We start from the raw sequence: 27,196 nt of genomic DNA on the forward strand, positions 1-27,196 counted from the left end.
TTATAGTCAATTAACTGGGTTTATTTAGATCAGGTGGTATTATTATTATTATCATTCTAACCATAAGAATTAAACTATTAATGGTGAATAGTGTTTCTCACTTTAACATAGGCCTATCCCACTGGTGGGATACATGCCAACTCCAAGGAAAGGTTAGTCATGTGGTTTTTCAGAAGATGAAAGCTTAAGATAAAGACTGAGAGTGTTTGATGCTGGAGGTGGGAGTGGTATTATATAGGTCTTAGCCAAAACATGTGATAGTCACTGAAGGGTTAGCTGGAAAGAGAAGTGTGTGGTTCAGTTAACTAGCTCAGGCAGACCTTGTGAGAACTAGAGGAAGAATGCTCCTGGCTGCTTTGTACTGCCTGCTGTGGACTTTCCAGACCTCTGCTGGCCATTTCCCTCGAGCCTGTGCCTCCTCTAAGAACCTGATGGAGAAGGAATGCTGCCCACCATGGGAGGGTGACGGGAGTCCCTGTGGACAGCTTTCAGGCCGGGGTTCCTGCCAAGACATCATTCTGTCCAAGGCACCACTTGGACCTCAGTTCCCCTTCGCAGGGGTGGACGACCGGGAGTCTTGGCCCTCCGTCTTTTACAATCGGACCTGCCAGTGCTTTGGCAACTTCATGGGATTCAATTGTGGAAATTGTAAGTTTGGCTTTTGGGGACCCACCTGCACAGAGAGGCGACTTTTGGTGAGAAGAAACATCTTTGATTTGAGTGTCCCAGAGAAGAACAAATTTCTTGCCTACCTCACTTTAGCGAAACATACTACCAGCGCAGACTATGTCATCCCCACAGGCACCTATGGCCAAATGAATAATGGATCAACGCCTCTGTTTAATGACATCAACGTTTATGACCTCTTTGTCTGGATGCATTATTATGTGTCAAGGGACGCACTACTTGGGGGCTCTGAAATCTGGAGAGACATTGATTTTGCTCATGAAGCACCAGGTTTCCTGCCTTGGCATAGACTCTTCTTGCTGCTGTGGGAAAAAGAAATCCAGAAGCTGACAGGGGATGAGAACTTCACTATCCCATACTGGGATTGGCGAGATGCAGAAAATTGTGACATTTGCACAGATGAGTACATGGGAGGGCGCAACCCTGCAAACCCTAATCTACTCAGCCCAGCATCCTTCTTCTCCTCTTGGCAGGTAAGATGTGCCGGACATACAATATCAGAGCATAAAAGAACAGTAGCAGTCACTTCTTCTGGAAGGTCTTCATAAACACCTTTCCCATCTCTCTGTCTCCTGCCAAGCCTAGAAAATTTTCCCTGTCAAGAGCTCTCAACATACCTTGTATTTTCCCTTTATAGCACACTTCACAATTGTAGTTCCAAAGAGATTTTTGTGGTTATTTGTCTAATATCCTCTACTTGGTTCCTAAAATCTAATGAATAAAAAGTACTTGGTTCATCACTGTATCTCCTAGCACCTGGGATGGTGCCTGGCAAATGGTAAGAGCTCATGAAGTATCTGTTGAACCAATTGATGAACGAATACTTAGATGATTAGGTAAATAAATGATTTAGGTCAATGTTGCTGAAATTTTCTTCACAATAAAATGTATACATTGCACAAATTAAAAATACAAATTCCTATCTTTATCCCAGGAATCCCATTGATAAGAATCTTCAAAGGAGGTTCCTGGGAAGACCTCATTTCCTAAATGTCTATGGTGATTATCACCATCAGCAAAATTTGGGGAATATTACTTAGATTAAATTTTCTTTTAAAAAAATATATGAAGACCTTGAGGCTCAAACAGGTAAATAATGAAAATAGCTAATATTCGTCGATCAATTAGCATGTATGAGCCCCTGTTGTGTTTATGTGCCTTAATTCATTTAATATCCTTACTAATCATTCCCCATTTCAAAGATTTAAAAGAAAACCAACCTGAGGTATAAAGATATTAGGTAACTTGTACAAGATCGCAGAACTAGTAAGTAGCAGAGACAAGATTTGTTCTCAGATAGCCTGGCTGCGTGACAACCCTATAATATTGGGTTGGTCAAAAAGTTCGTTCGGGTTTCTCTGTAACATCTTACGGAACAACCTAAACAAACTTTTTGGCCAACCCAGTATTTCCAAGGACATGTCTGCTATGATGTTGAAAGGATCCGGCCATCCTACCTCACTTTTCAATAAGATGCAGAAGAAATTATAATTTCTTCCAAAATATGTGCAAACTTTTGAGGCACAAGATAATTGTTATTTTGAAGTTTAATTTCTGTTTCTCCTATTCTGATTTTTTTTCACTCTGGATTAGGAGCAAAAGGTAGCCAAAGAAATATGCTTTTAATTATTTATCATTTTAAAACCATAGGTGGAAGGAATGTTTTTCTGCTTGTATTCCAAACATTTCTAATACAGCACTTTTGACTAGCAGTGCTTTATGGAACTAAACCCCAATATTTAAATGAGATGGGAAGAATCTTGCATTCTTACCCGGGGCTCTGCAATTTTGAAATGTGGATGGCTTCCCACCCGCCCCCCTGCACTAAGTTCACACAACTTCCAAATGGAGCCTATTGAAGCTCATTGAAAATGACCACTGTAATGTCTTGTGTCACTAATGTCAGCTATTTACCAAGAGAAAGGAGTGTATTTGTGCAGGAGAGGCTGGAAAAATTGTGCTTCAAAAAAAAATCTATTTCAATAAGCCTTCAGACCTCCTACCTTAATCTCATCTAACTCTCACATCCTCCGTTACTGCTTAAAATGCGGTTAAGCTTGGATGCGGGATTTTCAGTCAGTTATAGTGCTTTCCTTAACTGCTTCTCTTGACCCAGAAAAACTGGAGGATTATCTAAATTACCAAAAAGTTACAACATCCACACTAAAGCTTAATAGGCAAATACTAATTGATATTAATTACATTAGATGTAGGCTTCTTGGAAGTACCTAAATTATGTTTCTAATTTTTTCTCTTCATTTATTGATTATTGAGTGGAAATTTTTCCTGTCTTTTTCTCCTTTACAATTGTGTCCAGTTTTACTTCTAAATAAAACTTTTTGGGTCTAGTAGGTAAACACTAAGTTGAAATTGTTACAACATTAGATTCGATATTGTTCTATGATTAAACTACAGTGTAGTAACTGGTGTTAAAAATAAGATTAGGAAATACAGAGGACAAAGATCATTGAAGAAAAATGAGCAAATGACGATTTAAATAAGGAAGGTGAAATGAGTGAACATTTAGATTCACCTACCGTGAGTGGTGTCATTGTGTGAGGTGACAGTCAAACCCAGTTCTAGTTGGCTGTTTCCATTCCTTTGCAGAGCATCTCTGGTTATAGTCCTTTAAAAATGAAGATCAGTTATTTATATTGACTTAATTCAGCCGTTCTCAGTATCTTCTAAATCACTTAGGAGCTTAAAAAATTGCATGTGCTCCACCCATCTACCTTCTGCCAGAAAATCATAGTCAGGGGGTCCACAGTGAAGTCCAAGCATCTGTATTTTTAAAAACTTCTACTGTAATTCTAATGCACAGCCAGCACTAAGAATCACTGATTTAATTAACATGGAAATTGTTTTGGTATCTCTTTCACTTTACAAACTCAGGTTCTATAATAAACACACCACTAGTTTAAATGCTTTTGCCTGAATTGAACGCTCAAATCAAGAACTAGACTGTTTTATGTGAGACGATGAGACCAAATATCTTCCAGACTTGGTGAGTTCATTAATACCTTCTTAATTAGTTAGACTCAGCCCCTTTGGTACAAATTCTCCTGCTTTTTCTTGGTTTCAGATATCTTTTACTTGACACACACAAAAATAGAGTTTTTAGATTTATTAACTCATAGGATTTATTAACTCTGAGCTAAGAGTTAATATATATTATTTTGTAATAGATATTTTGTAAAATATCTATTATTATTTGTAATATATATTTTGTAAAAGAAGATAGTGAGACCCCGAAAGCTAGGATAATTTGTCTAAGGTCACACAGCTGAGGACTAAAACCCAGTGCCTTTGACTCCAATGCTATTTCAAGTTAACCATGTTGTTTCCTATTTTTAAGGAGCCATTTAGGCTTGGAAGGGATAAAACAAGTCACTAATTTATGGATGTAAATTCTGACTTGTAGTCACTTTAACTCCCTTAAAATTCAGTTGCACAGACAACTGGGGCAGATATTCTGATGTAGTCCTTTTCATTCATGTTAGAGTGAAATTATTCCATTAGACATTTATTTATCCACATCCCTTACTCAGGAAGAATTGACCTTCACCCTTTTGCACTATCATTTTACTTTGTACAGATTTGTATCATAGTACCTATAATTCTTCAATACATGTAATTGTTTTCAAACCTACCTTTGTCTAACAGACTGCCATCTGCTCCAATGTAGAAACCATTTCTAATTGATCTTTATGTCCACAGAGTCAGGAACATAATATATACATGGAATGGGCTTTGTCAATATATGTTGAATTGAACAAAATTGAAAATCATAGAATTGTTAGCTTCAGTGCTAACACACATAAAAAATTAAACTCTGCATAGACATAGCTAGATTTCTAGAACATTAAGCCATAATTTATAGCACTGGATCCCCAAGGCCAAGGACACAATTATACCAAAATAAGCAGTAACTTATTGTCTGGCATAAAACATTTTGTGTAGCTCTCTCTAGGCTTATGTGTGTGTGTGTGTGTGTGTGCATGCAAAAAATGGAAGCACACATAGAGAAGATCAGGCAAGTTACAACCCGAGTGTTACTTAAGTGAGATTAATAATATTTACTGGTAAGGTTTTTTATTCAATAAAATAATATATTAAAAATTATGTACTTAATGTTAGTCTTCATAGAAAGCCTATATTCAGAATTCACATGCTTTTTTTGTATATTTGTTCCTTTATTTTTTGGTTTGTTTAATGCCAAGAGCTTTTAAACTAGAAGCATGTTTGTCGTCAATTAAAGCAGTCCATTATTTTTGGAGGTGGGGGGTGAACATTAAAGTACAAATACCTATGCTCAACACAGTTAGATCCAATGTTATGCAAGCAGCAGATAAGCTAGCCGTAAGAAGGAAAGGGTAGCTGTCATGACGGATCAAAATAAAGAGAAAAATTTTTCCAAGATGATGGGCATGAGTGAAGTGTGACCAGGGCATTCACTCATCAGGTGAAAAGCATATCACATGGAAGCAAACAGTAGGAAGAAAAAAAAAAGTTACTTTTCAGCAGCGAGTCATGGGTTTAGGTAACCATGGCAACAGCTCAGTGAATTAACAGCTTCTCTTTTTTCTTTACGAAAAAGATTCTGTGGAATGTCATAGGGTTTACATTTTTATTTAGATAAACCTCTAATGTCATGATAGAATTTTTGCTCCTAAAGCTTTTAATAACTGGTTGTTTGTCGCTATTTCTTTATGTTTAAGAGAACACTAAGTTCACTTTCTCCATTAATACATCTGTTTCTTACTTCTATATCTCCCTTTTTTAATTTGACTTGGGACAGCTTGATCTGTTTCCCCAAAATCATATAAGTCACCTGTGTTGAAACAGAAAAAGAACAAATTCATCATCAGAAGACTTCTGCCACTTACCAGACTCCACCTCTGCTAGTTACCAGATGTTATTGGACAAGTTATTTGGAATCTTTGACCTTTGTTTTTTTTTCTCAACAGAAAAAAATGGGGTGCAATTATCACATATGTGTGTTTTCTGTGTTGATGAAAATACTAAATGGAATGGAAAATAGAATAATGCAGTGGAAAGGGTATAGTCTTTTGAGTCATAAAAACATGACTTTTGTAACTTACTTAGCTACAAAATCCTGGACAAGTTACTTAATTATTCTGAGACTATTTTTTCTTTAAAATTAGAATAACATATCTTAAAGCATTATAGTAAAGGGGTTCAATGAAATCTGTTAATGTAAAATGACTAGTTTAGTATCTGACATATTCTTTGAGTTCCGTATACCGAAATTATCATAATATATCTTTATATGATATATTGATGGTAGTTATTATAATAATGACTATTCATCCAGTGTTACAGAGTCAGGGTTAACAATTTGGTGGCCTGCCCAACGGTCTTGTATTCAATAATAATATAATAGCTGCCATTATTAAACACTCTGTACTTGGCACTATATACTAAATGCTTTACTTAGGTAATATTATTTGATCCTTCATAAAAAGTTGTTATAGTCCCCATTTACAGGTGAAAAACCTTGATATTCAGAGAGCTTAAGTAATTTGCTCAATTTGGAAAGCATGTCTGACTGCAATCTGCATGATGGTAACCATAGTGATAACACTTTCTTCTACCCTGCCTCTCCTTCTGTATCAAATATAAAAACAATATTTTGAGATTAAGTTTTTCAAATTATTTCTGGAAATGGGGTAGATTTCTTCCTTGTTACTAATACATTGTCATCTGAACATTTAGCCACTTGGCTGTTGGCATTTCAGCAAAAATAGTTTCATTCAAACCTCTCTAATTTAACCGAGTCTCCTGTAAGAGTCTTTTAGGCAGTAGGATCTTTTGAAAATATCCTGGTATGGTTTATTACTCAAACAGGAATGAAAATGATTTCATCTATATACCCACTGTGATGTCTAGTTAATCGACATTTTAAAGGAATCCAATATATTACACTCAATGCAAAAGTTAAGTTAGCTTTATTCAACCATCCCTAAGCCATTTACAGGCAGTCATAAATCTACTGGATATAGCTTTGGAATCAGGAGGACTGTGGATTAATGTTCTAGTCCTGGCTCTTAACATCATATGACCTTAGACAAGTCACCTAACAATTCAAGTTCTCAATTATGCATGGATAAAAGGATTGAGGAATGTCATGAAGTATGAAGAAAACTAGAAACTGTTGAGCCAGAAACTGCATTTTATTATTTTATTAATATAATAAATATAATAAATTATACATTAATATGTAATATTTATTATTTCATATTACAGTTGAAGAAATTGAGACTCAGCAAGCCTAAATAACATACTCATTGCCCCACTGCTAGTAAGTAGCTGAGCCAGAGTTGAAGCCCACACCTACATGAATTTGGAAACTAATTCTTTTCCAACACACAACCCTTCAATTCATAAATGATATCTTAATGACCAGAAATTAAAAGCTTCTCTAAGTGTCTGTTGTATAACACAGTAGCAGCCATTCCCGGGGGGGCAAGGCTCATTCAGTTCCATCTGATGGTGAGTTAATTTGCTTTTACATTCTTATAGATTGCCAACTCACTGGAGCCAGAGACTGATAGGACTGTTTTGATTATTCCTAACTGTGGTGCAAGCAGCTGACCAAGAAGACATCACTTTTAAAATATTGTTCCATGTGCCTTGCCTGTTGCCCATAAAATTATTAATCATAATACACGGTTTTAGATCCTACTAGCCTTTTATACTCTTCCACACTCAGTTTCCTTATCATTAAAATAGGGATAAAGTCATATAAACCTACAAGGTCATTTGTGAATTTAAAAAAATGTACACAGAGATGCCTTCCCTATTGAGAGTGGGGCCTCAGTATATATTTAATACAAACGATATATTTTTGGAAATATCTTCTAGGGCAAATGTTGGTATCAGTAACAGGACTAGCTAAAAACGATGTGCAACACATGTTGGTAGTTGAAGATTCACTGGTTCATCCATTGACTTGTTTATTTTCCCATCAAATTGTTATAGAGCCTCTATTATAGATTCTGGGAATAAACAGTAACAAAAAAAAAGAAAGCTATCCTCATGGAGATTACTTTTTTTTTTTTTTTAAGGAAGTGATACTGTTTATCAAGGGAGATTAAAGTGAGTCAAGTTTGAGTTTGACAAACAACCACGTTATCTACTCAGTGGGCACAGGCCTCCTACAGACTAAGTGCCCAATGTGAACAGTCTCACTGATGGCAGTGTGGACTCTCCTGCGTTCTATGCTTTTGTTTAAGGCTGATATCTTGCTACCTGCTTAATTGACATCATGGAACCTAAGGCATCAATGATTTTAAGATGAAGAATTAACTTATAAACCACTAAGAAAAACTCTGCCAGTTAAATTATGATGTTTTTTTAAATCACTTAGCATATTTATATTTATTGAAAGAGTTCCTTTTGACTTATTTAGTCACATAATTTTATCAAAGTTCAGTCTTCTGCCTACATATAAGTGAAACTGTAAGCAAAATAATTTGGTGAAGGATTTCTAAAATTTCTTCATATTTTAGAGTTGGACCCTTTTGATTTACTTTTTAAGTCAGAGTTGACACTGTCTGTTTTTTTCAAAATATTGGTTTGGCCTTGAAGATTAGGTAGAATATCAGATAAATGGCAAGGAGTGAACACGCTCAGGCAAGAACAAAGATGTGGAAAGGAGAAGCATGAGTGATGCCCAGAGAAGAGTAGCCAGTCTGACTTCAGCAGTTGGATCACAGAATTTGTAAACAAATAAAGATTCAAGATGTATTCTGGAGGCAGAATTGACAAGATTGGCTGATGGTTTTAATCTGAAGGATAAAGGGGAACAAAATACAAATGATAACAGTCTCTGGCTTAAAAATGAAGATTCATGGGCTTCTGGTTTAAGCTGAAGGATAGTTGATGTGATAGGAAATAGAGGGAGAGGAACAATATTTTTTTAATCTTTTTATTTTAAGTTTTTTTTATTTTAAAAATTCTTTTTTAATTTAATTTTTTAAATTAAAGTATAGTTGATTTACAAGGTTGTGTTAGTTTCACGTGTACAGCAAAGTGATTCAGTTTTACATACCTATATATCTTTTTTTATTCAGATTCTTTTCCCTTATAGGCTATTACAAAGGAACAAATTTTTGATTTTTAAGTGTTCCATTTGAGATGCCTGTGAGATAACATTGAAATATGAAGCTGGAGATGGATATACAGGGTTAGAGTTCAGAGGAGTCTTTTGAACTTCAGATAGGAATTAGGAAATTCTTATCATATAGTGGCCTGTAAGCCATGAAACTGGTCGTCAGAGACAAAGAAGAAGATACAGAGAGAAATAAAAGAAGAGTGTACAGACCTAAACTCTGGGCCATGGCTAGCTTCAAGGGCATATGAAAGTCACACAATGGATATTTAAGAGATGACTGTCAAATTAATTTTCCCACCAAATAAATATTTGACAACAGTTATATGAAGTAGTTATTATTATCCCCATTTGCTAGATGAGACCTATGGTATTTTTTTTTAACATCTTTATTGGAGTATAATTGCTTTACAATGGTGTGTTAGTTTCTGCTTTATAACAAAGTGAATCAGTTATACATATACATATGTTCCCATATCTCTTCCCTCTTGCGTCTCCCTCCCTCCCACCCTCCTTATCCCACCCCTCCAGGTGGTCACAAACCACCGAGTTGATCTCCCTGTGCTATGCGGCAGCTTCCCACTAGCTATCTACTTTACGTTTGGTAGTGTATATATGTCTATGCCACTCTCTCACTTTGTCACAGCTAACCCTTCCCTCTCCCCATATCCTCAAGTCCATTCTCTAGTAGGTCTGTGTCTTTATTCCTGTCTTACCCCTAGGTTCTTCATGACATTTTTTCTTCTTAGACTCCATACATATGTGTGAGCATACGGTATTTCTCTTTCTCTTTCTGACTTACTTCACTCTGTATGACAGACTCTAGGTCCATCCACCTCACTACAAATAACTCAATTTCATTTCTTTTTATGGCGGAGTAATATCACACTGTATATACGTTCCACATCTTCTTTATCCATTCATTCGATGATGGACACTTAGGTTGTTTCCATTTCCTGGCTATTGTAAATAGAGCTGCAATGAACATTTTGGTACATGACTCTTTTTGAATTATGTTTTTCGCAGGGTATATGCCCAGTAGTGGGATTGCTGGGTCATATGGTAGTTCTATTTGTAGTTTTTTAAGGAACCTGCATACTGTTCTCCATAGTGGCTGTACCAATTCTCATTCCCACCAGCAGGGCAAGAGTGTTCCCTTTTCTCCACACCCTCTCCAGCATTTACTGTTTCTAGATTTTTTGACGATGGCCATTCTGACTGGTGTGAGATGATATCTCATTGTAGTTTTGATTTGCATTTCTCTAATGATTAATGATGTTGAGCATTCTTTCATGTGTTTGTTGGCACTCTGTATATCTTCTTTGGAGAAATGTCTATTTAGGTCTTCTGCCCATTTTTGCATTGGATTGTTTGTTTTTTTGTTACTGAGCTGCATGAGCTGCTTGTAAATTTTGGAGATTAATCCTTTGCCAGTTGCTTCATTTGCAAATATTTTCTCCCATTCTGAGGGTTGTCTTTTGGTCTTGTTTATGGTTTCCTTTGCTGTGCAAAAGGTTTGAAGTTTCATTAGGTCCCATTTGTTTATTTTTGTTTTTATTTCCATTTCTCTAGGAGGTGAGTCAAAAAGGATCTTGCTGTGATTTATGTCATAGAGTGTTCTGCCTGTTTTCCTCTAAGAGTTTGATAGTTTCTGGCCTTACATTTAGGTCTTTAATCCATTTTGAGCTTATTTTTGTGTATGGTGTTAGGGAGTGTTCTAATCTCATACTTTTACATGTAGCTGTCCAGTTTTCCCAGCACCACTTATTGAAGAGGCTGTCCTTTCTCCACTGTACATTCCTGCCTCCTTTATCAAAGATAAGGTGACCATATGTGCGTCAGTTTATCTCTGGGCTTTCTCTCCTGTTCCATTGATCTATGTTTCTGTTTTTGTGCCAGTACCATACTGTCTTGATTACTGTAGCTTTATAGTATAGTCTGAAGTCAGGGAGCCTGATTCCTCCAGTTCCACTTTTCGTTCTCAAGATTGCTTTGGCTATTCAGGGTCTTTTGTGTTTCCATACAAATTGTGAAATTTTTGTTCTAGTTCTGTGAAAAATGCCATTGGTAGTTTGATAGGGATTGCATTGAATCTATAGATTGTCTTGGGTAGTAGAATCATTTTCACAATGTTGATTCTTCCTATCCAAGAACATGGTATATCTCTCCATCTATTTGTATCATCTTTAATTTCTTTCATCAGTGTCTTATAATTTTCTGCATACAGGTCTTTTGTCTCCTTAGGTAGGTTTATTCCTAGGTATTTTATTCTTTTTGTTGCAGTGGTAAACGAGAGTGTTTTCTTGATTTCACTTTCAGATTTTTCATCATTAGTGTATAGGAATGCCAGAGGTTTCTGTGCATTAATTTTGTATCCTGCTACTTTACCAAATTCATTCATAAGCTCTAGTAGTTTTCTGGTAGCATCTTTAGGATTCTCTATGTATAGTATCATGTAATCTGCAAACAGTGACAGCTTTACTTCTTCTTTTCTGATTTGGATTCCTTTTATTTCCTTTTTGTCTCTGATTGCTGTGGCTAAAACTTTCAAAAGTATGTTGAATAAGAGTGCTGAGAGTGGGCAACCTTGTCTTGTTCCTGATCTTAGTGGAAATGCTTTCAGTTTTTCACCATTGAGGACGATGTTGGCTGTGAGTTTGTCATATATGGCCTTTATTATGTTGAGGAAAGTTCCCTCTATGCCTACTTTCTGCAGGGTTTTTATCATAAATGGGTGTTGAATTTTGTCGAAAGCTTTCTCTGCATCTATTGAGATGACCATATGGTTTTTCTCCTTCAATTTGTTAATATGGTGTATCACATTGATTGATTTGCACATATTGAAGAAACCTTGCATTCCTGGAATAAACCCCACTTGATCATCGTGCATGATGCTCTTAATGTGCTGTTGGATTCTGCTTGCTAGTATTTTGTTGAGGATGTTTGCATCTATGTTCATCAGTGATATTGGCCTATAGTTTTCTTTCTTTGTGACATCCTTGTGTGGTTTTGTTATCAGAGTGATGGTGGCCTCGTAGAATGAGTTTGGGAGTGTTCCTCCCTCTGCTATATTTTGGAAGAGTTTGAGAAGGATAGGTGTTAGCTCTTCTCTAAATGTTTGATAGAATTTGCCTGTGAAGCCATCTGGTCCTGGGCTTTTGTTTGTTGGAAGATTTTTAATCACAGTTTCAATTTCAGTGCTTGTGATTGGTCTGTTCATATTTTCTATTTCTTCCTGATTCAGTCTTGGCAGGTTTGCATTTCTATGAATTTGTCCATTTCTTCCCAGTTGTCCATTTTATTGGCATAGAATTCTTGTAGTAATCTCTCATGATCTTTTGTATTTCTGCAGTGTCAGTTGTTACTGCTCATTTTTCATTTCTAATTCTATTGATTTGAGTCTTCTCCCTTTTTTCCTTGATGAGTCGGGCTAATGGTTTATCTATTATTTTCATCTTCTCAAAGAACCAGCTTTTAGTTTTATTGATCTTTGCTATCGTTTCCTTCACTTCTTTTTCATTTATTTCTGATCTGATTTTTATGATTTATTTCCTTCTGGTAACTTTGCTGTTTTTTTGTTCTTCTTTCTCTAATTGCTTTAGGTGCAAGGTTAGGTTGTTTATTCGAGATGTTTCCTGTTTCTTAAGGTAGGATTGTATTGCTATAAACTTCCCTCTTAGAACTGCTTTTGTTGCATCCCATAGGTTTTGGGTCGTCGTGTCTCCATTGTCATTCGTTTCTAGGTAGTTTTTGATTTCGTATTTGATTTCTTCAGTGATCACTTCGTTATTAAGTCATGTATTGTTTAGCCTCCATGTGTTTGTATTTTTTACAGATCTTTTCCTGTAATTGATATCTAGTCTCATAGCATTGTGGTTGGAAAAGATACTTGATACAATTTCAATTTTCTTAAATTTACCAAGGCTTGATTTGTGACCCAAGATATGATCTATCCTGGAGAATGTTCCATGAGCACTTGAGAAAAATGTGTATTCCGTTGTTTTTGGATGGAATGTCCTATAAATATCAATTAAGTCCATCTTGTTTAATGTATCATTTAAAGCTTGTGTTTCCTTATTTATTTTCATTTTAGATGATCTGTCCATTGGTGAAAGTGGGATGTTAAAGTCCCCTACTATGAATGTGTTACTGTCGATTTCCCCTTTTATGGCTGTTAGTATTTGCCTTATGTATTGAGGTGCTCCTATGTTGGGTGCATAAATATTTACAATTGTTATATCTTCTTCTAGGATCGATCCCTTGATCATTATGTAGTGTCTTTCTTTGTCTCTTCTAATAGTCTTTATTTTAAAGTCTATTTTGTCTGATATGTGAATTGCTACTCCAGCTTTCTTTTGGTTTCCATTTGCATGGAATATCTTTTTCCATGCCCTCACTTTCAGTCTGTATGCTTCTCTAGGTCTGAAGTGGGTCTCTTGTCGACAGCATATATATGGGTCTTGTTTTTGTATCCATTCAGCCAGTCTGTGTCTTTTGGTTGGAGCATTTAATCCATTCTCATTTAAGGTAATTATTGATATGTATGTTCCTATTCCCATTTTCTTAATTGTTTTGGGTTTGTTATTGTAGGTCTTTTCCTTCTCTTGTGTTTCTTGCCTAGAGAAGGTCCTTTAGCATTTGTTGTAAAGCTCGTTTGGTGGTGCTGAACTCTCTCAGCTTTTGCTTGTCTGTAAAGGTTTTAATTTCTCCATCAAATCTGAATGAGATCCTTGCTGGGTAGAGTAATCTTGGTTGTAGGTTCTTCTCCTTCATCACTTTAAATATGTCCTGCCAGTCTCTTCTGGCTTGCAGAGTTTCTGCTGAAAGATCAGCTGTTAACCTTATGGGGGTTCCCTTGTGTGTTATTTGTTATTTTTCCCTTGCTGCTTTTAATATGTTTTCTTTGTATTTAATTTTTGACAGTTTGATTAATATGTGTCTTGGCATGTTTCTCCTTCGATTTACCCTGTATGGGACTCTCTGTGCTTCCTGGACTTCATTAACTATTCCCTTTCCCATATTAGGGAAGTTTTCAACTATAATCTCTTCAAATCTTTTCTCAGTCCCTTTCTTTTTCTCTTCTTCTTCTGGAACCCCTATGATTCGAATGTTGGTGCATTTAATGTTGTCCCAGAGGTCTCTGAGACTGTCCTCAGTTCTTTTCACTCTTTTTTCTTTATTCTGCTCTGCAGTAGTTATTTCCACTATTTTATCTTCCAGGTCACTTAACCGTTCTTCTGCCTCAGTTATTCTGCTGTTGATCCCATCTAGAGTATTTTTAATTTCATTTATTGTGTTGTCCATCGTTGCTCGTTTCATCTTTAGTTCTTCAAGGTCCTTGTTAAATGTTTCTTGCATTTTCTCCATTCTATTTTTAAGATTTTGGATCATCTTTACTATCATTATTCTGAAGTCTTTTTCAGGTAGACTGCCTATTTCCTCTTCATTTGTTAGGTCGGGTGGGTCTTTATCTTGCTCCTTCAACTGCTCTGTGTTTTTCTGTCTTCTCATTTTGCTTATCTTACTGTGTTTGGTGTCTCCTTTTTGCAGGCTGCAGGTTCGTAGTTCCTGTTGTTTTTGGTGTCAGTCCCCAGTGGCTAAAGTTGGTTCAGTGGGTTTTGTAGGCTTCTTGGTGGAGGGGACTAGTGCCTGTGTTCTAGTGGGTGAGGCTGGATCATGTCTTTCTGGTGGACAGGTCCATGTCTGGTGGTGTGTTTTGTGATGTCTGTGGACTTATTATGATTTTAGGCAGCCTCTCTGCTAAAGGGTGGGGTTGTGTTCCTGTCTTGCTAGTTGTTTGGCATAGGGTATCCAGCACTGTAGCTTGCTGGTTGGTGAGTGAAGCTGGGTGTTGGTGTTGAGATAGAGATCCCTGGGAGATTTTCACCGTTTGATATTACATGGAGCTGGGAGGTCTCTTGTGGACCAGTATCCTGAAGTTGGCTCTCCCACCTCAGAGGCACAGCACTGACTCCTGGCTGGAGCACCAAGAGCCTTTCATCCACACGGCTCAGAATAAAAGGGAGAAAAAGTAGAAAGAAAGAAAGAGGATAAAATAAAATAAAATAAAATAGTTATTAAAATAAAAAATAATTAAGAAAAAAAATTTCAAATAGTAAAAAAAAAAAAAAAGGACGGATACAACCCTAGGACAAATGGTGAAAGCAAAGCTATACAGACAAAGTCTCACACAGAACCATACATATACACACTCACAAAAAGAGGAAAAGGGGAAAAAATAATAAATCTTGCTCTCAAAGTCCACCTCCTCAATTTGGGATGATTCGTTGTCTATTCAGGTATTCCACAGATGCAGGGTACATCAAGTTGATTGTGGAGCTTTAATCCGCTGCTTCTGAGGCTGCTGGGAGAGATTTCCCTTTCTCTTCTTTGTTCGCACAGCTCCCAGGGCTCAGCTTTGGAATTGGCCCCGCCTCTGCGTGTAGGTCGCTGGAGGGTGTCTGTTCTTCGCTCAGACAGGACGGGGTTAAAGGAGCCGCTGATTCGGAGGCTCTGGCTCACTCAGGCCGCGGGGAGGGAGGGGCACAATGCGGGGCGAGCCTGCGGCGGCAGAGGCCGGCATGACGTTGCCCCAGCCTGAGGCGCGACGTCCGTTCTTCCGGGGAAGTTGTCTCTGGATCCTGGGACCCTGGCAATGACGGGCTGCACAGGCTCCCCGGAAGGGAGGTGTGGATAGTGACCTGTGCTCGCACACAGGCTTCTTGGAGGCAGCAGCAGCAGCCTTAGTGTCTCATGTCCGCCTCTGGGGTCCGCGCTGTTAGCCGCGGCTCGCGCCCATCTGTGGAGCTCCTTTAAGCAGCGCTCTTAATCCTGTCTCGTCGCGCACCAGGAAACAAAGAGGGAAGACAAAGTCTCTTGCCTCTTCGGCAGCTCCAGACATTTTTCCGGACTCCCTCCCGGCTAGCCGTGGCGCACTAACCCCTTCAGGCTGTGCTTACGCTGCCAACCCCAATCCTCTCCCGGCGCTCCGACCGAAGCCCGACCCTCAGCTCCCAGCCCCGCCCGCTCCGGCGGGTAAGCAGACAAGCCTCGCGGGCTGATGAGTGCTGGTCCGCACCGATCCTCTGTGCGGGAATCTCTCCACTTTGCCCTCCGCACGCCTGTTGCTGTGTTCTACCCCGCGGCACCGAAGCTTCCCCCTCCGCCCCCCTCAGTCTCCGCCCGCGAAGGGGCTTCTAGTGTGTGGAAACCTTTCCTCCTTCACAGCTCCCTCCCACTGGTGCAGGCCCCATCCCTATTCTTTTGTCTCTGTTTATTGTTTTTTCTTTTGCCCTACCCAGGTACATGGGGAGTTACTTGCCTTTTGGGAGGTCTGAGGTCTTCTGCCAGCATTCAGTAGGTGTTCTGTAGGAATTGTTCCACGTGTAGATGTATTTCTGACATATCTGTGGGGAGGAAGGTGATCTCGCGTCTTACTCTTCCACCATCTTCCCCGCCGTCCAATACAGGGGAGACCTATGGTATTTAATTTATTTTCTCAAGTGGTAGATTCAAGACTAGAACTCTGTTCTGAATTTTAACATTCATGGGTTATTCTGCAACCCTCAGAAAGCTGTTTCCTTCAATAATTTACTTTAAAACATTGCTCTCCTGGTAATTAGAAATCCAAGTATGGTAATCAGGAACCTCAACCTCCCTACCTTCCCCCTTTGACTTAGAGGTGGCGACAACACCCCTTTAACATAAAGGCGTTTTGTGCAGGTCATCTGCAGCCAATTGGAGGAGTACAACAGCCGTCACACTTTATGCAATGGGACGTCTGAGGGACCGATACTGCGCAATCCTGGAAATCACGACAAAGCCAGGACCCCAAGGCTCCCCTCCTCTGCGGATGTGGAATTTTGCCTGAGTTTGACCCAGTATGAATCGGGTTCCATGGATAAAGCTGCCAACTTCAGCTTTAGAAATACACTGGAAGGTAATCTCCTTTTTTCCACTCATTTAAATTTTCTTTTTTTCTGAATTCATGTTTATAATCTCTTATCCAAAATCCTGAGTCCAGAAGTGTTTGAGAATTCAGAATTTTCTGAGTTGAGTAGGGCATGTGGCATGTGTACATGTATGGCCAATAACCCTAGGAGAGTATGGGGGGCACACATAATCTGAAACATGAATAACTCTTCAGAAAAATGTATGAAAGTACCCACCAGGTCAATAAATTGAGACAAGAGGCAGCCTAATGGAGAATAAAGTCAGGTTTTCCACTAAAAAAATATTGGTGCCAAACAAAATAATACATTTTTTGACCTTTTTGTATTTTGGAATTATAGATATAGGACTGTGGACCTATAATATTTTTCTAACTTTTAGTATTTTTATCTAGTTTAAAATATTCTGTAGCTTGCACATTGCCCTCTGAATCTCTTCCATCTGGCTGTTCCTGAGTTATATCCTTTTACAGTAAACAGGTGAGCTAGTAAAAAAATAAATAAATAAAAGAAAAGAAAAAATAAAATATTCTGAATGCTAGCCTCTTTGAGACAAGTCTGTTCTTTTAACTATAATAAGGGTAAAATCCCATGTAAGGTTAAGGCCCCATCCCGTTATCCCTCAAGATTTCTGTGTTTCGTCAGAGATTCCTTATCATAGTCTCTTCTAAGGCCTACCTACTTTTCCTGAAAAGCTCTCAACTTTGCTTTCATCTTCCCTTCAGCATCTGTTCATTCTTCTCTGCTCAGTGCTGACTGAGTCATGAAACCCATCTCTGCCATCTCAATTTTCATTATGGAAACAAACCTACAAACAAAAAATAGGAATATTCACTCAAGTTACAGATTTAATCTGAGTTCTGGGGAGACATAGGGGACCAATTCTGGCAAGGCAGATAACTCAAAATTTAACACTAGACATTCCACCTCCTAAAAACTCTTTGGCACCCTACTATGGAGACAAAACTTTCTCTTTTCCTATTTCTTCCTCCTTAACTTTTTTTGTTTGTTTCTTGTCATTGTGATTGTTGCTTTGTCCTCTAATTTCTGTTGCTCAGCTGTGCAGAATAGTGTCTCTGTCTCTTTCATTTCCTTATATTTTTCTAATCCAGAAGTTCTTAGGGCCTTGCTCTACCTCAGAAGCGATTTAAACAAGGAGAGTGTCACCCTAAAGAGGAACCTCGGCACAGCTATTAGAATAAAAATTGTGTTTATTTTCCTTAAATAATATTAGTAATTAACGTTTTCCAAGTAATCTCTATGTGCAAGGCACTGTGCCAAAGATTCTGTATAGTACCATCTCACTTAATTCTTACAACCATCCTCTGAGGAAGATAGCATCATTATTTCCAATTTAAAGAGAGGAAACAGGATCAGAGATATCAGTAATTTGTCTACCACCCATTCTGTAAGTGGCAGAGCTAAATCTGTTTCTAGATTTGGCAAGTGCCAAAATCCAAGAGTCCTTTCCATTGTACTCTGATGACCCTGAGTGAGTTGAGCGTTTCTTGAAGGTTGAAAATATCAAGCTAGTCCTTCAATAATATAACAAGAGAAGGCAATGCCTGGTGCCCAGGAGTCTCTGAGCCTACAGACTAAGACGAAGGCACACAGACAAGTTGGTATTCACCACGTGGGTGCATTGGGCGTCCTGTTGGACTGTGCAGGGGTTAATAGCAGGATTCCAGATGCTGACTTAATGACATTATAAAGTGGGGCTCCATCCTTAAGGGAATTGTAGTACATTATAGGTTATTCAGGCAGATTTTCTAACAGTGAGAAAGCATGAACTTTGTTATTAAGGAACATGGGCTGATCACAGAAAGAAGGTAGGGGAGCCTCACTTCTCTGGGCCTCAAGTTAAAGAAAACTGGCTTGAGCCATGTCAACTCAGCCAGTGGCTTTCAAATGAGTTTCTAATGCGCAGAGTCAGTAGAGGACATCACATTTATTGTCAATAATTTGTGAATACTAATAAGTTATATCTGTGAATTATTTTTTTTCCAATAAGCTATTCTTATTTACTCATAGTCTAGTATGCTTTCTTGAGAAAGAGAGAAAAGACATTATAGCACATTATCTGGCACATAATAGGTGTTCAATATGTGTTTGATAAATGAAAACAAATAATATCTAGGGCTCTTCCAGTTGCACCTAACCCATCACTTCGTTTGTCTATACCTGTTGTATGAAGCCTATTTACTGGTAGCAAAATGTTAGAAAACATTGATCTGAGCCACCAACAAGAGTTTTTCCTGATCAGGGACACATTTATTTACTCTCTTCTTTAGAAACAATTTTAAGCTTACAGAAAAATTACAACAATAAAAACTGTACAAAACCACACATATACCTTCTACCGAGATTCACTTACCATTTACACTTGTTTTTATCTTTCTCTTTCTCTCGTTCTGAACCATCTGAGGGTAAATTGCATAGATCAGAACCCTTTACCCTTGGATATTTCAGTGTGTTTTTCCCAAGAACAAAAATATTCTTTTACATAACCACAGAACAGTTATCAACTTCAGTAAATTCTATATAGGTGTAATGCTTTAATCTAATTTACTGTTTATATTGCATTTTTTTCAATACACTAATAATATCCTTTACAGCATTTTCTTCTCTGTAAAAGAGTCCAGTCTAGGGTCAGATGGCATTTAGTTGCCATTTCTCCTTAGCCTTCTTTTAATGTGAAATATTTCCACAGCCTTTTTTTTTCTGACGAGATTCACATTTTTGGAGAATACAGTCCCCCCATTTTTAACAGAATGCTACTGTTTTTAATAGAATTTTTAGTAGAATGGATCCAGGTAATGTATTCTTAGCCAGAATTTTACAGAAGAGGTTTCGTGTCTTTCTAAGAGCATTTAACATCGGAAGGCACACGATGACCCTCTGTGTCACTTTGGTGATGCTAATTTGGTCACCTGTTTTACGTGTGGACCAGATTCCCCACTGTACAAAAACGGTCCCAGATTTCACCATTGGGCACACCTTCAAGCCAATTCTTATGTCTCTGTTTCATTACCCTATCATTTTTTAGCTCTTTCTTTTTTTCTGGTACAACAAAATATTCTAGACTCACCTTGTACCTACACTGCCCAAAGCCACTGGCAAACACTGCACTCTCTTCTCTCAATAAATGCAGGTGGAATTGAATTGTCAGTTTTGACTGAACCTCACAGTTATTGCTGCCCTTTTTTCTTTTGGGTCTCATGAGAAGTATTTGATGTATTTCCCATACAACAAATTCCCACAGCCAGTCCTGGGATGGAGGAACTGTTGCATTTTTGTCTATGGAAGTTATTTATGTAACCTCAGCTTTCCTCTTGGATTTAAATACTGAAGTAAAGATTGAAAATGTGTGATTTATGAATTGTGTAAAAGAGACACATAAAGCAAAGAAGAATTAGTATGCATTATAAAAGGTAGTCTTCTGATTGGGTGGTCCCAGTGGAGTATGGGCTATTCGATTCAAAGAAGAATCTTCTCATGTGCAAATCTCTGACTACCCATGGTGTCCCGTATTTCACACTTTATAATAATGATAATGTAAAAATTGTAGTGCTGTGGGTATTGGGGAATGGGGTGGGCTGGCAGTTTAGGGAAGTGGTTCAAGGCAATCAGACTGACTGGGATTTGATCTAAACTCTACCACTTCCTAGATCTGTTACCTTCAGTAAGCTATTTAACTCTCAGGGCCTTAATTTCATCATCTGGAAAATGTAGATAAGAATAATAACTTAGAGGGCTCATGTAAGGATTAAATAATATAATATATGTAAGGAGCGTATAACATTTCTTCAAAAAATGGCAGCTGTTATTATGTTAAACTGGAATTAGTTTTTGACAACTCAGTTATCGGTCATTACTTTTTCTGACAATTAGCTTACAAACTAAGTATAGACTGCACCCTGAGAAAATAAATCATGATGTGCTATGTGCAGAGAAAAATATAGGGAGGAGGAAAGACGGAAGAGGAACTTTCTTGAGACAGACCCGGGGAGGGAGCATTTCTGAAGGTAAAAGCTACTGCTTTTCAGAGTGAATTCCCAGAAGCAAGGAGTCAAGAGCAAAGGCAATGAATACCTCCTGATACCTAAAATAGAAGAAGGTGCAGGAACAAGGAACGACTCTAATTTAATGGTATGTTCTCAGCCCCAAGCACAGTGCAGCTTAGAACCATGGAACATATAGTTGGAAGACATTTCTCAATGTATTCAGTTCAACATCTCTCATTTTGCTGAGATGCCCACTATAATAGTATCTCTACGTGGTCTTTCAAGAACAGAGATCAACCTACCTCATAAGGGAGAACAGGATGTTCTTTAGGTTAAGACAAAATCTAATTGCATTCAACTTAAAGAGTCCTCCATGAACCTGGTACTCTGTGAAATTATAAAAGTCCAAAGACATGAAAAGATGACTACTACACAGTTTCTGACCTTGAGGAACTCACCAGCTAGTGAGAAAACATCACACAAACCCATAAGGAAAACACAATATGATGCTCAATATAAAATGAGGTAGGAACCCAGAACTAAACCAGAAACATCTCCCAACCTGGAGAAATTGGAACCGGATCTTGAAATAGCAATAATTTCTCACCAAGAAGAGCAGAGAAGGAAAGGCACTTCTAGCTGTGGGAATAACATATGCAGTGGAATAGAAGTATTGAAAGCATAAGATTAGATACAACAAAATGAGAAAATATATATGGCTAGAATATTAAGTTTGTAATGGGAAATAACAAAGAGGTATAGAAGGTTTAGAATATGCCGTGAATACCCATGTTTCTAAATCTTCTCCAGAGAGGGAAAAAATAGGCTCCTAAGAATATGTCCACAGATCCCTAGGGAATTAAGAAACTAACATTTATTCTTTGTAAATGCCATTCATATCTTCCCTGTAGAAGAGATATGTTTGAAAATCTGAAGTTTAAAAGTCATGATCTAATGTTCATATCTTCAAGAACATGTCTAAATACCTTGTGTGAAACACTGCTATAGACAATGGGAGTCAAGAGGAGTTTTTAAGTAGGAACTTGATGTGATTCTATCTATGTTTCAGAAAGATGTGAATCTAGTGCCCTTAGCAGAATGCAGAAAGACTAATTAATGAGCTGTGGGAGGATCATGAATGGTGAGGGCTTTATCCAAGGCAGGGAGAATGAGATGAACATGAGTTGGTTAGAGTACAGAAACTCTTCTAGACTCTAGAGTATGGAGTATCAGAAACTCTTGATGACTAAATAGGAGGCAGAAAGGTAAGCATCACATTGAGGAGGATCATGAAATGTCTTCCACTGACTTCTAATAATTGGTCCTTGTTTTGTCCTCTTAAGTATACACCACTAAAAAATCTAGTTTATATAAGAGCTCTTCTAAAAAAATCCATCTGTTATGATTCTCTAGAACGTTTTTTCATGCAGCCCTTTCACGCTTTCTATTTTATTGTGACTACCTGGGCAGTATCTTACCTCCTCATTTGCCAGAATTTCTTGAGGAGCAGTCTAGAAAATGGGTAAATGAGCTCTGGGCTTTCATGAAAGTTAATAGGGGTTTTGAAATTTTGAATGAAGTCTTAAGGTAACAGTATGCATACTTGAGGAGAAAGGCCAGTGGCCAGGCACAATGACGTCTCAAAGGATGATCTAGTCTCCAGTCTTCCTGCCTAAGAAATGGACTTTCTTGGAATATCCAGAAATGGTCACACAAACTCAAAGATAAATTACATTGACAACTGTTGTATAAACCAGAATGCTAAGGAGATTGTTTAAGTGAGGTGAGACATTCTAGTGATGGGAAGGCTCAAGGCCTCCCCTGCACACCTTCTTTACCAATTCTAAGAGAATCAGAAAGCTGAGTAGCTTGGTATAGTTTGGTGTACACTGACGCAGAATGAGGTGGAGGGTTTTAGAAAGAGTTCATCCAGATCATGAGAACCTTTCTGAGCCCGGATTACTTAACTCCCCAGAATTATCACCTTGCCAACCTTGTTGATATTCTGAACAGGCAATGATCCTGATCATAATAATAACAATACAAACCTCTATGTGCTAGACATTCTCATTTCCCACGTGTCTTATTACTTAATCCTCACAACAGTCTTGAGATATTTAATATTCACTGATTAAGCTGATGCGCCGTCTTCAGTGAAGTAGTTATTCTAATGAGTTTAGGAGACAACCTGTCTTCTTCTAGTTGAACGAACTGATTCAACTCATTTGACTTGAAGAATAACATTTTTTTCTCTTTACTCCAAGTTCTTAGGGCAAATAGGACCCTTCCTATTACATGTAAGAAATTCAAACAAGTGTCCTGCATATTATTTTCCAAGTGGGTTTGCTTTGAATTGTGATTCTTTTACTAGGAGATAATGTTACCTTTTTTAAAAGCCTGAAATAATACAGAGTGCTATATTATGGAGAAGGCTTTGTGGATATGCAAGCATGTTTTTTAAGATTCTAGGGAAGAAGCTGCTCTCAGGGATGAGTTAATACTTATGTGTTAGGTTCACAGAAAACAAGTCAAGCTTAATTCCTATATATACAAATGCCTTTTAAATTCTTAATCAGTGCTTTGCTTCCCAAAGCTGAAGGGTGGCAAGACCAGAATACATTCATTGTATCTGGTCATTAGAAGCTCTCTAGTCAGGGTGCAGTGAGAGCCTGCTAGAAACTATGACTGAGCATTAGGGAGCATTTTAATTTTTTTGCAGAAATAATTTTTTTCGACCCTTTGACATTGTTCAGACATCTGTGTGGTAGAAACTCATGGTTGTATATTTTTTCAGAAAAAAAAACCCTTAAAAACAGAATAAGTAGTTTAAAGTTTGGGGATATTATTGCTTGATACTCAGTAAACTTTTAGCAACAAATGTGTTAGTAATATACCCTGGAGCTCTCTCTGTAAAAAAAAAAAATGGTCAGTCCCCATGTATTTATACATTTTTAAACGACTCTTCCAATTCTTCCCGCTTCTACCAGTTGTACTGGCATGCAAATTGTTCTTGCCAAATGTGAATGTTGCAAAAGTAAAGTAATTTATTTAAGACACATGTCAGCTGCGTTATGAATTAAAAGGTGCTGGTATTATGTACTGGCAAACACCACTTTAGAAAGCAACACTAGAGAAAGAGAGATGAAAAACATCCCATGCTGGGACAGGGCCTTTTAAAATGGATTGAAATACTAATTTTGAAGGCATATAGCAATATATTTGAGCATGAATTCTAACATTATGAGTATCTTCTCCCTCATTTAAAAAATGTATTTAATAATTACATATTTAGGCTATTGTGAGGATGTACGCATACCTAACTCCTATTATACGCAAGATATGTTTCTCTTTTCCCCCACCCCTGTCTTCTCTGCAATCTTCAATAGTCATCCCAACTTCCCTTATAATTTGGCATAGGTTACTAGTCTTCATGATGTGTACTTACTCATAATAGACAGCTTTCATTCACTTTTTCATCATTTGAATTCACTGCTGTGGAAAATGGCTGTTTGCTAAGGGATAATATCATTTTCCAATAATTCAACTTAAGGTCCTAGAAGATCTTTAAGGAGCAAATTAATAATGTACCTCTTGTAAATATAGAGTCAGGCATTTGGTCTTTGGAGTTTTCACTTCATTAGGACAAATCTTGGTCAAAATGCCACCACTCATTAGCAATAAACACTGCAAAGAAAAAGCAGAATTCTATTTTATGTATTTATTCACTTAACAAATATGAGTTGAGAGACTTCAGGAACCAAAGACAAATTGCCTATGTCTCATGTATACATACGACTGCTTTATAATCTTCTACAGCAATTGATCTGTTCAATAAGATATTTTTGTTTCAGTATCTATTTACAACTCTTAGAATATATGGAGAACTCTACAAAGCTTTTGTTTATGTGAGTTATATTGATGGCTACTTAGCATTTTTAAAACTAAATCTGAGAAGATTTGAAAATATTTATTGATTCATTAAAATTATAAATATTAATCATTACATGCTGCTATAGATAACATAATTACAATATATTTTCAAAAACTAGTAAATGGCATGGCACTGATTTATATATTTGCAAAAAGAAGAGATCTGGATTCTATGTCTGCTTCTATCCTCAACATATTATGATATGGGGTTTGATTGAAGAACTTGAAGAAAATACATCCTCACACATATAAAATTGGAATAGGAGCAGTATTTTTAAAAATATCCTCTGATAATTCTGGATCTGCTTTTTCTTTCTCTACCAAAACTTAACTAGTGGTAATTCCTTTTTTTTTTAATTTCAACTCCCATTTATTGAGGTATATTTAGATGTCAGACACTGTGCTAAGAGCAATACATATATTATTCATTCTAATCTTTGTAAAGATGCCACAAGGTAGGTATTATTATTATTGCCATGATTATATTTTAACAGGAGAGGAAATTGAGACTTGGAGACAATAAGTTATTTTTCATGACTTATGGCTGCTAAATAAAGAGCTGAGTTTCAAGGCTACTTGACACCAGAACCCAGGCTCTTAATATGCATTTTAGGGCATAAATTCATTAAAACAATGTTTTTTACCTTGTTAAGAATAACTAATATATAGTCTATGGATTCTACATAACTCTGGGAGGATTTTAAAAATACTTTTTGTGTTAAAATAATTATACAGGAAGTTGCAGAAGTACAGAAACTTCCTAGGTACCCTTCACCCAGTTTCCTCCAATGGGTACATTTTACATGATTATAGTACAATATCAAAACCAGGAAGTTAATATTGATACATATGTCTGGAAATTCTATGTCATTGTTTTTTTAACTTGTGAGTTTTTTTGTTTGTTTGTTTTGCTTTCTCCCCTTTTCTTTCATTTATTTATTTATTTTTTGGCTGCACTGGGTCCCAGTTGCGGTACACAGGATCTTTAGTTGTGGCATGCAGACTCTTGGTTGTGGCATGAGGGATCTAGTTCCCCCACCAGGGATTGAACCTGGGCCCCCTGCACTGGGAGCGTGGAGTCTTACTCACCAGACCGCCAGGGAAGTCCCAAATTCAATGTCATTTTATCACATCTGTAGATTCAGGTAACCATCACGACAATCAAGACACAGAACTATTCCATCACCAGGAAGATTTCCCTTGTGCTACCTCTTTAGAGTCACATCTGCCCCCATTCTCCTACCATCCCTAACCCCCAGCAAGCACTATTATCTATCTCTATAATTCTGTCATTTTGAAAATGTTAAACAGAATCATAGAGTATAGGACCTTAGGAGACTGGCTTTTTTCAGGGGCATAATGCCCTTGAGACCTATCCCAGTTGTTGCCTGTATCAACAGTCTACTCCTTTCTATTGCCTAGTAGTATTCCATGTTCAATATACCACAGCTTGTTTAACTATCACCTATTGAAGGACCTTTTGGTTGTTTCCAGTTTGGGGCTATTACAAATAAAGCAGCTGCAAACTATCATGTACAGATTTTTGTGTGGACACAAGTTTTTATTTCTCCAACACAAATGTCCAGAAGAGCGATGGCTGGCTTGTATGGTAAGTATATGTTTAGTTTTTTAAGAAACTGCTAAACTATTTCCCAGAGTGGCTGTAAAATCTTACATTCCTATCAACAATGTACGAGAAACCCAGTTCCTCAGCATCTTCAGCAGCATTTGGTATTCTCACTACTTTGTATTTTAGCTGTTCTAATAGGGATACAGTGATATCTCACGATGGACTTAATCTGATTTTCCCTAATAGCTAGTGATGTTAAACATCTTTTCATTTGCTTAGTTGCCATGCTATCTGTATATCTTTTTGGATGAAATGCCTCTTCATATCTTTTGCCCATTTTCTAATTGGATTTAGTTTTTTTTACTGTTGAGTTTTGAGAGTTCTTTACATATTTTAGATACAAATTCTTTGGTCACATATATGATTTATAAATATTTTCTCCCAGTCTGTAGCTTGTACTTTTATTCTCCTAACAGAGTCCTTCATAGAGCAAAAGTTTTTAATTGCATGTATATATGTGCAATTAATTTAAAGTAATTAAATAATTAAAAATAATGTATACATATATTAAACATATACATGTTATATATATGTATACATATGTCTATATATTAAACATATACATATTACATATACAATCTGCATATATAACCTTATCTATAAACTGCAAAGATAGCAACTTGGAAGTCTTTCCAAATGACACTGTCATTTGCATCAGAAATTCTGCTAGTGTTTACAAGTCGTGTCTTGGCAATAGCACACAAAACAGCAAATATCATGACTTATTCTATATCAGGCACTTTACCAAAATATGCATCCAAAACACAGACAAGCATGTAGGCAAGTTGCTACTAATCCAAGTAAATTGTACATTAAGACAGCTTATACTTTATAAGATTTTCAAAACACTCTCATTCAAGAT

General features: G+C 37.3%; 1 protein-coding gene across 1 annotated transcript in view; it reads left to right on the top strand.

The window, feature by feature from the left end:
* The first annotated feature begins 309 nt into the window (after positions 1 to 309).
* TYR (tyrosinase) overlaps positions 310 to 27,196 on the top strand; it is a 111,631-nt gene continuing 84,744 nt past the window's right edge. The window contains exons 1-2 of the mRNA XM_022593743.2: positions 310 to 1,160; positions 16,544 to 16,760. Coding sequence (XP_022449451.1) covers positions 342 to 1,160; positions 16,544 to 16,760 — 1,036 coding nt within the window. The 5' untranslated portion in view covers positions 310 to 341. The remainder of the gene's footprint in view (positions 1,161 to 16,543; positions 16,761 to 27,196) is intronic.

This window comes from Delphinapterus leucas, chromosome 7 (genome assembly GCF_059928025.1).
Source record: "Delphinapterus leucas isolate spDelLeu-1000000601 "Yukka" chromosome 7, BTC_Dleu_Yukka2, whole genome shotgun sequence".
Lineage (NCBI taxonomy): Eukaryota > Metazoa > Chordata > Mammalia > Artiodactyla > Monodontidae > Delphinapterus > Delphinapterus leucas.